General features: G+C 32.5%; 1 protein-coding gene across 4 annotated transcripts in view; it reads right to left on the bottom strand.

Moving 5' to 3' along the window:
- The window catches only part of LOC134725480 (Golgi-specific brefeldin A-resistance guanine nucleotide exchange factor 1-like), an 80486-nt gene extending 71682 nt beyond the window's left edge, over window positions 1–8804 (bottom strand). For 3 of the 4 annotated variants that reach the window (XM_063589328.1, XM_063589326.1, XM_063589324.1), the window contains exons 1-8: window positions 8679–8804; window positions 7237–7351; window positions 6689–6755; window positions 5994–6125; window positions 5224–5342; window positions 2717–2825; window positions 1000–1109; window positions 228–512 (exon numbers count right to left, since the gene is read on the bottom strand). In XM_063589328.1, coding sequence (XP_063445398.1) covers window positions 228–512; window positions 1000–1109; window positions 2717–2825; window positions 5224–5342; window positions 5994–6125; window positions 6689–6755; window positions 7237–7350 — 936 coding nt within the window. In that variant the 5' untranslated portion in view covers window position 7351; window positions 8679–8804. Of the gene's footprint in view, window positions 1–227; window positions 513–999; window positions 1110–2716; window positions 2826–5223; window positions 5343–5993; window positions 6126–6688; window positions 6756–7236; window positions 7352–8637 lie in introns of all 4 variants that reach the window. The other variant, XM_063589325.1, reaches the window with a different exon arrangement.
- Window positions 8805–9871: the final 1067 nt, after the last annotated feature.

Genomic DNA, 9871 nt, shown 5'->3' on the forward strand with positions numbered 1-9871 from the left:
TCTATTCACTTTTACTAAAGTTAGAGTGCGAAAACTAAAAGTATTTGGACAACGACGACACAGACCACGACGCAAACGTGATAGCAATATATGACGAAAATTTTTTCAAATTTTGCGGTCGTATAAAAATGTTACCAAACTTTCTGAATTTTGGAATATAAAATATATATTTTGGGTTAATTGGAAACAAAATATAATTCTGTTCCTTTTTACACAATTTCTTTTACCTGAAATTGTTTACATATATCAATGACTCCATCCTCCCCAGGTGTAGCAGGCGTGGTTGCAAGTCTTTCCCTGGGGGCATTAACATAAGCTACACCATCTATTGGTCCACTGCTGGTGTCTACATTCTCTGACTCGTCAGTATTCTGTGTGTTGTGACTGGTTTCTGACGGTCCAGTAGAGGTACTAATGTCTTGATTATACTTTTGTCTGCTAGGTCTTGGTTTAGGTGATCTCTTCTTTCTACCCATTCTAGATGGATCCACTCCACCAGCCCTCATTTTCAACTAAATTATAAAGAATTTTTCATTTTTTTTTCTCTTGTCAAGTTCATAAATTCACCAGAAAAACAACAATAAGTATTTTTTGCTTTTTCAAATATAATGACCTTGAAAATGAAATTTGCATGTGATCAACTTTCAAATCAGCTTCCTATTTTCAGATCAAAACCATCCTTAAACTTGGTGTCATTTTATGAAGTACAAGTGATTCTAATATATTTTTTTCTGACCTCAAATTTGTATAACTGGACTGCAGATTATCTTTTTTGTATTTTTGATATTAAAAAAATGATGGCATTAAAAGCACTTACCTCTGTAATTTCATGATGATGAATTTTCTCATATGAGTACTAGGGATGTCAACAAAGATTTTATCAACAAGGGACTGTCTGTCCAAATGTACTTCTTATATTTAACATTTTTATCAGAAGTACTTTTCCAACTTATCATGTTTGTGATCATATAGATATGATTTATTAAAATGACCACAAACCTTTTTCATATTAGCCACCCATTTAGGATCTTCTTTAAATTGTGGCAGTCTGGTAAATAACAACTGAACCATGTCCATCAGTGTATGTTCTGCTGATTTACGTAAAAGCTCTGAAATGTAAAGTTACTATAATATATTTTACAAAAAAGGCTACACACAAAATAATACTACATGTATAATGAAAATCAACAGAACACCATTAAATAAAATGGATGTGCTATTTTATTTTTCCTTTTGAGGTAATGCAAAAATTATTAAAAGATATGTACTCTTCCAATTTGAAGGCAATGTTTGAAATATTGTAGATATATATTTTAAATCTTTTTATGATGCATATTTTTTTCTTAATTTCAAGGAATAGTAATACAAATGTGTCAGGTTAAGAAAAAACACACATTATTTATATCTTGCACCATTTAACTGTAATACAATATTCTTCAGAAATATACCATGTAGACCCAGTGAGTATGATATTATTATGTGCTAAAAAATTCTCCTTCACAATAACACATTTACAATGGGGGAAAAAACTGATACTATGAGATTATCAGACCTGCCAACTATCCCGATTTTCGCGGTATCATCCCGATTTTTACCCCTCAACCCGAATCCCGATATCGGGATCGTAAAATTAGTCAAAATCCCGATTTTCAACAAATTTACCCGTGAAAATTATTGTTTACCGATTTTGAAGTTTTTCTGATCAATTTTAAAAAATCAATCATTTTACCTGAGGATATATTATGACAAGTTAATGACCCTACGCTAATCAACAGTCACAACAGGTGTCATAATTAGTGGTTGTATGTATTCAGATTACCTAATGGGTCGTAACAGTCCTCAAAATTATCAATTTGATCAAACAGCCTTTCAATTTTAATTTGCAACATTTGCCGTAGTTCCACAGCAAAATCATAATTAATGGAAAGATGAGAACTGTAATGAACTCTCAAGAAAACATCGTTTATCTTGAAATCTGTTTTATTTTTGAAATCAGACATCGTGTGTCTGTTGATTTAAAATCGACGCCATTTTGTATACACTTCTACTGTGTTACTGTATAAGCCTCCGCAGGTAAGAGTACCTCTGAATACAAAGAAAGATAACTCAAATTTTATCCATTTTCTCATTGATACTGATAAGACCATGAGTAATCCTGACTAAATCAAAATCTGCCTTCATCCTTCTTACTTTAGAACATGTAGTTTTAGGTGTTTTGATTCAAGGTTCATAGATGAGTAGGTCTTTGGAGGGAAAAAAAAGGGGGGGGGGGTCTCTACTTTGAATCCTTTATTTTAAATGCAATTTTCTCAGTTTTTTTGACAATTTTATTATTTAATAGTACAAGAATAATGCAAATAAAAGAAATCAAGGCCTACAAGCTCATTATTAGTATACCAAAAGAAAAAAGAAAAGAACTTATACTATTTAAGGAGTAAAAAACAATGCTCACAGAAAAGTCGCTAAAATTGTAACCCTTAAAAATCTTGTCGCGCGCTAAATCCCCCATGGAGATTTTCAAAAGTTGGCAGGTCTGGATTATTTTAGAAATGTGTAATAATTATTTTTGCATTAAAGTTAGTTTCTAAACATGTACAAGTACTTGGTTTAAACAAAGCTTTATACCATTACTAGAAACAACTAAATACACTGACTATGTAAAAGAGAAATTATTCATCTGTCATATGAAGGCAGCTGTGTATAATGGTCTACATACCACTAAGTCTCATCTCAAAACAGATTCTGAAACAGGACTGCATGATTTCACAAACCGATTCATTGGTTAACAGTACACCTGCTGGAGACAGCAACAAGGCTCCAAGCACCTACAATCAATATTCTATCAATTATGTCATCAGATCATAAGTCATAAACATACTGGACAATTTATTTGCTATTGTGATCAAATAGAAACTCATTAAATAGTACTTGTATACAAATATGTAACATTTAGTATGCAATGTTTTTGTCTAAAGATATTTTTGTGAATGTGCTACTTTTATAAACTAGATATCATTGAGATGGAAGCCATCTCTGTGGGCCCCGCTGTCAATAACGTGGGGTAATAGTGATAGTACTATTTCATAGTATAATAGTGATATGACTGCATGATGTGAACTAATTGTTGACTACTCTAAGGAGTCTCATGTGTGATTTCAATCTAAGATTTTAAGTTAAAACTGATAAATATTCTCATCTTACTTTCATAGTATAATAGTGATATGACTGCATGATGTGAACTAATTGTTGACTACTCTAAGGTGACTTCTGGATGTATGGATTGATGTTTGAACAATATGTTTAAAGGTGCTGCCCAATTGATATTTGTCACATATTTTTAGAATTATGCCTTCAATATATTATGACCCACCAAGTATAAAGTATGAAATATTAACGGTTCTCGAGAGGTAGAGCGGACACAATTTGTTGAGAACAACAAACGGATGGACAGACTGACAGACTGACCTTAGACCTAGGATGCATACATTATGACACATTCTCTGGTGTTGCTTTATATATATGTTAAGTTGAAAATGTTTGTCAGGTATAAAGTATGAAATAATAACAGCTGTCCTCTCAAAATATAGTGTGTATCAAATTTGTTAGCGATGGACAGATCAACAGACAGACAGACAGACCTTTGACCTAGGAAGTGGTACATACATCATGACACACCCTCTGGTGTTGGTTAAAATGGATGTCAAGTATAATATTTGAAATCATAATGGTTCTCAAGATATAGAGCGGACACAATCTTCACCACAGGACACAGGATTGTCAACTGAAACCAAAGTTTTTTTGACGTTGACCTTTGACCTAGGAAGTTGTACATACATCATGACACGCCCTCTGGTGGTGGTTAAAATGGATGTCAAGTATAAACTTTGAAATCATAACGGTTATCTAGATTTGGAGCGGACACAATCCCACAGGATACGGGGTTGTCAACTCTAAACCAAAGTTTTTGACCTTGACCTTTGACCTAGGAAGTTGAACATACATCATGACACGCCCTCTGGTGGTTGTTAAAATGGATGTCAAGTATAAACTTTGAAATCATAACCGTTATCTAGATTTGGAGCGGACACAATCCCACAGGACATGGGGTTGTCAACTCTAAACCAAAGTTTTTGACCTTGACCTTTGACCTAGGAAGTTGTACATACATCATGACACGCCCTCTGGTGGTTGTTGAAATGGATGTCAAGTATAAACTTTGAAATCATAACGGTTATCTAGATATGGAGCGGACACGATCTTCACCACAGGACAGGGGGTTGTCAACTAAAACCAAATTTTTTGACCTTGACCTTTGACCTAGAAAGTTGTACATACAACATGACACACCCTCTGGTGTTGGTTGATAATCATGTTAAGTATTAAGTATGAAATCATAATGGTTCTCTAGATATGGAGCGGACACGAAAGTGTTACGGACGGACGGACGGACGGACGGAAAGACGGACGGACGGACGGACAGACTGATCACTATAGGGCGACCCGCCTTAGTCGGCGGGGCCCTAATTATATTGTACTTTATTGGGTGATTATGTATAATTGTATTTCTGTGCATCATTGTTGATGACCTTGAAATGACTTCCAAATCTTAAATATTGTTTCCCCCCTTTATTATTTGACTTATCTATGCTATTTTATATCTACTTTAATACATTAAAATGTATACATAGAATGGCAAAGAAAACAAATAATCAATTTAAAATATAATTACTACATAATATGCACAGGTGTTCAAATATATTCAAACTTATAATGTAAATAATAAATGTAATGACAGTTGAACATTGTGGTGATTAAAACTCCAGTTAAGTGGATATATTTTGTCCTTCCCAGTAAAATACCCATTTGTGCAATGAGTTCCTAACTCTGATAAGTCAACATCAGTTGATTCAAAATCACTGTTACATTATGCTAAGAGGACAGTTATAGACTATCTTACATGAAGATTTCAATATGTAATACTAAAACAGTAAAGCAGGATATATTCGTGGGGTGTAAATTTTCGCTTATTTTCACGGTTAAAGTAAAATCGCCAAAATAAATTCCGCCAATTTAAAAGTGCACATGCAAAGGTTTTGATAAAAGTTTTGGATCCACCAAAATAATTTGTATACCTTATTCAATGAAAATCGCAAAATTTAATACCCGCAAAATAACCCACTATAAGGTAAATTATGCTGAGAGAAGAGTAAGGGACTATCTTACATAAAGAATTTTCATTAAGACAACTTCATCTGAGCCAGGATCTGTGCCCACAAATCTGGCATGTGTTACAGCATCAGCTATGTTCTCTATGGCAGCAGCTGCTGTATCTGTTGATGGATCTGTTAAATACAAATATCTTAATGTTATTATCATTTCCTTCAAACATGCAAATAATTTTTAATTATGAATGTTCTTAAAATATTGAATTCTTACCATTTGTAGTGTAGTTGGGCTATTAAAGAAAAGATTGTACTGTATTACAATAACTACAGTTTGTTGGCGAGAATGTATTTCAACAACAATATGATATTCAACAGTGATTTCTCCAAAACTTTTATGCATACAGGCCCATGATGTCTTAGATATTTGACACAATCCTTCATGATCAATTAATGTATGATTATTTTGTATTATTTCTGAATGAAACCAAAATCACTTGTATGATAGTCCTCTATGTATATTGAAAAGGAGCAAATAAACCTTTCTGAATGGGTATAACTGTGTTCAAAATAACATTTATACATTTTATTAACTAATATTTTTCTGTCAGTACCTACAAAAGTAATTCTCCCAAATTTCCATTAAATCTGCAAATGATCAACCATATAAATTAGAACTGACAATTACAAAACTAAGACTTAACTAGAAGTCCACAATATATAAGCAGAATTTATAAGGATCAAAGTTTTTAATGTATTGATACAATTGAGAAAAAAAAAGACTTTTAATGATCCATCATTAAAACTGATAAATACTGAACAACAACTTACCCAGAAGTCCATACGAAATTAACTTCTTCACTGAGGTTAAAGCCAGTCCAGTAATTGGTCCTGTAGTATCCTCTGACCGAATCACTTCCAAGAATGGACTCAGAAATGTATTTGGTTCAATTTCTTCCAAATCTAAACAAAAAACAACTTTGAGGTAAAATTGTGTAAATAAATATCAAGCTTAAAATTAAAGAATGGCTATTCACTGCTTATAGTAAACTGAACAGACACCTGAAAATCAAGAAACTATTTTAAATGAAGACTCTTTTGCTTAATGGTAGAAATTTGATCAAAGTCTTCTTTCCAAGATGGAATTGAGTTTGTTTTCCAATCTAATCAATTGTCACCACAACTACTTTATTCTGTTGAGTTTGATTAAGAAATAATTTTTGGCAGTCATAGATTTGTAGAATAGAGATAAATATATTGCATCTGAATCTTGGCCTCTGTAAACTGGTGTGATTTTGATGTCAAAAATTAAAAATATCTGGCAGTATAAATAAATTGGTTGTAACGCAGTGCAGCCGTTTTTGTGTATTACTGCGTTTGCGCTAAAGGTAGATATATTGTGATTATACTGGTTGACGATAATAAGTGGTCATATTAGAATCTTATATACCATTTTTAATATTTTTTGGTTGTTTCTTGGTCACAATAAATAAATCATGAGTACATTGAATACCATAGATACATACCTGATACACTATTTAACAAATCTTTCAACTTGGAAAAACTTTTAAGTAAAGGATCTCCTTCTTCATCCTGAAATAATTAACAAACATTTTCAAATCTGATTCAACAGACTTACTTCTACCGAAAAAATGATTAATGTATTACTCAAAAGTACACAAGAATCATTTTGCAATAATTAGAAGTTGATAGCATGAGCAGCAGTGTTTTCCATTCGGCATTTAAGCTAGGGGTGTCAACCACCTTCTTTTGAAAGCTGACCACCTTTCCATTCTAGGAGGTGGTCAGCTTTTTTTTCAAATTCCGGATATTTTTCGGTTTAGTACCGTTAAAATTCGAATACTAATTGCGCCTCGTGGGAAAGCTTAAAGGTGATATGCTTTAGTTTATTAGTACATCTAATAGAGAAGTCACCATATTCATGCTTGTAATAATTTTTTATATCTCTATCATTGTCTTTTCCTAAAAGGCTAATTTTGTTTCATCTTTATGTGTTCTTCATGTGTGTACATTTTATGCTTATGATATTATACAATGTTAGAATTGTTATTACCTGATGAGTGTGTTGTCCCCATCTGGCACTTCTGCGCATTGCAGTGACAACCAAAGATATTTCTCCTTGTATGATGTATATTCCATTTTTTGGTCTTTTCATAACTGAAACCATTCTGTAAAATAAAACAATTTTTTAATTTAAGATTAAACAGTGTAGTAAACAGTTGGAGATGAGTATCATTGTTCCACAAGTAATTTAAATAGAGGTGCTTTTTCCTACATGTATATAAGAATTCACAGTAATTTTTACTGTAGACACTCCCCCCTCCTATGCATTCAATTACACTAATTTGATTTTAATTTTAGCTAAAGTATTGAAGTAAGCACCAAATCGTGTCATCTTCAGTTGTTGTGCCACATTTTAGACTCTCCTCTTTTCAGGAAAGTCACACCATTTTTATAGTCCTTTATTTATACAAGCAGAAATGCTTTTGCTACCTAGTAAGCCTAGAATATGTTTCGGAGCTGTTTACCCATTAATTATCAGTAGTGTTGGCAGTGAGATTCACATTGCACCTTGAATATATGCTAAGGGGTTTAGGGGGATATCCATCAAGAAATGTTTTGAAAATTGAAAGTATCTTCTTCGTTAGAAGATATTCTCAACACTGGATGTTAAGCAATGTTTTAATAAAGCACTTTATTAAAAACTCTGAAATTTGTTGAAAAACCTGTTTTGGTTTATTTTTATGGAGCATGAGCTTATTACAAATTAAAGAATACAGAACAGTAGCATTTCCTCTTTTTTTTTGGCCTGTCTGTTTTTAATCAGTCAGGTGAGCATTGCCTTTTGTCTGTCCAATACACCTTATAAACGTATTCACACTTTTGGTCATTAGCTGAATCTTGCCTCCGAATGACCTTAGATCTACTCCGAATCACCTTTTGACGTCAAGCAACAATAACTTTTAAATTATGACGTCAAATATTTTTAATTATGATGTCAAAGTTTACGGGAACCTGTGTGATTTTACGTAATGGCGGACAAATTTGCATACAAGTGTAAATACGTCTGGAAATCTGTCCCTTTTGAACTATAATTTGAGTCATACAATAATCACTTTTCCATTGTCGCATCCATCATTTTGTATTATGAAGTCAAAGTGTATTGGAACCTTTGTGATGTCCAGTAATGGGGGTCAAATATCGAAAAGATGTTTTGTTGAAATTCAACTGTTCTTCCATGAAGTAATTTTCAGAACTGTTTTAGACTTGTTTCTCCTTTTTATAATTAAGTCTTAAATTTGAATATCATTTACATGTCAGTTGTGTTGAAGCAAAATTTAGAAACTAGAATTTGAATGACAAAATGATTGCGAATTAACTTTTTGGAAATACATAATTTTGTTGACAAAAATTATGTCATGTTGTCACAAACTCTCACGCTTTTTGTACTTACTTTTCTATGTTTTACGTTTATTATTTGTGTTGTGTTCTTACTTTGATTTGAGGTCTCTATATTAATGAGTGTACTCCTGTCCTATGTTATATTGTATCTACATTATGGGATAAATTGGAAATTTCGGTGTAAGAAAATCTGTCAACCCAAATGACGTGGTGATGTGATATTTCACCTCAGAAAATGAAAACTGTGAACAAGGGACGTAACTCTGTCCGAATCATTATTTTTTTTATTGATTTATCTGAAAGTTAAAAATCCTATTATAACATATTGAATACCTATCGTTTTTCAATATCAGAATTAGTTTTAACCAACATAAAAAAATCCCTATGATACGTTTGATTTGCATAAATACATTCATTAATGTCAAGCTGTGTCTATTACAGACATTCATTGTCTAATCATATATACGTTTTTTGAATGAGTTAAGTATGCCAATTGATATTTTATCGTATCTTTTTCTATGTTGTGATGTTATGCTATTGTTTCAGAAAAAGGGAGAAGGTTTGGATCCATTAAAACGTTTAATCCCGCTGCAAATGTTTGAACCTGTCAGGCTAAGTCAGGAATCTGATGTACAGTAGTTGTCGTTTGTTTATGTAATATATACGTGTTTCTCGTTTCTCGTTTTGTTTATATAGATTAGACCGTTGGTTTTCCCGTTTGAACGGTTTTACACTAGTACTTTTGGGCCCTTTATAGCTTGTTGTTCGGTGTGAGCCAAGGCTCCGTGTTGAAGGTCGTACTTTAACCTATAATGGTTTAATTTTTAAATTGTTATTTGGATGGAGAGTTGTCTCATTGGCACTCACACCACACTCTTCCTATATCTATTCACATTTGTAAACTGAACTGTTGCTGAATAACTCAAAATTTTGTTAAAAATCATAGATGTCCCAGGTATAAGTGATGAAATTGTCTGACTATTTATTAACCTAAATCAAAATATTTAATAAAATTTGCCGAATCGCAGAAGGTTAACATGACACAGATTCGGAAATAACCAAAGGTAAAAGAGAGAATACTGAATGCAGAAGTGTGTTTTTTTCCCGCAAAGTTCACGGAAAAGCTTTATTTATTAACGAAAATGCGTGCACAGTAAAGAACGAGGTAAAGAAAGAAGTTTTCATTTCGTTTTTTAACAATCAAAACATTAAACAAAACATAAAAAAACATTCATAAAATATAATCAAAGCGAATCATAAGTTTCGTGATTCATCAATCATGAAGC

Source organism: Mytilus trossulus, chromosome 7, assembly GCF_036588685.1.
Source record: "Mytilus trossulus isolate FHL-02 chromosome 7, PNRI_Mtr1.1.1.hap1, whole genome shotgun sequence".
Lineage (NCBI taxonomy): Eukaryota > Metazoa > Mollusca > Bivalvia > Mytilida > Mytilidae > Mytilus > Mytilus trossulus.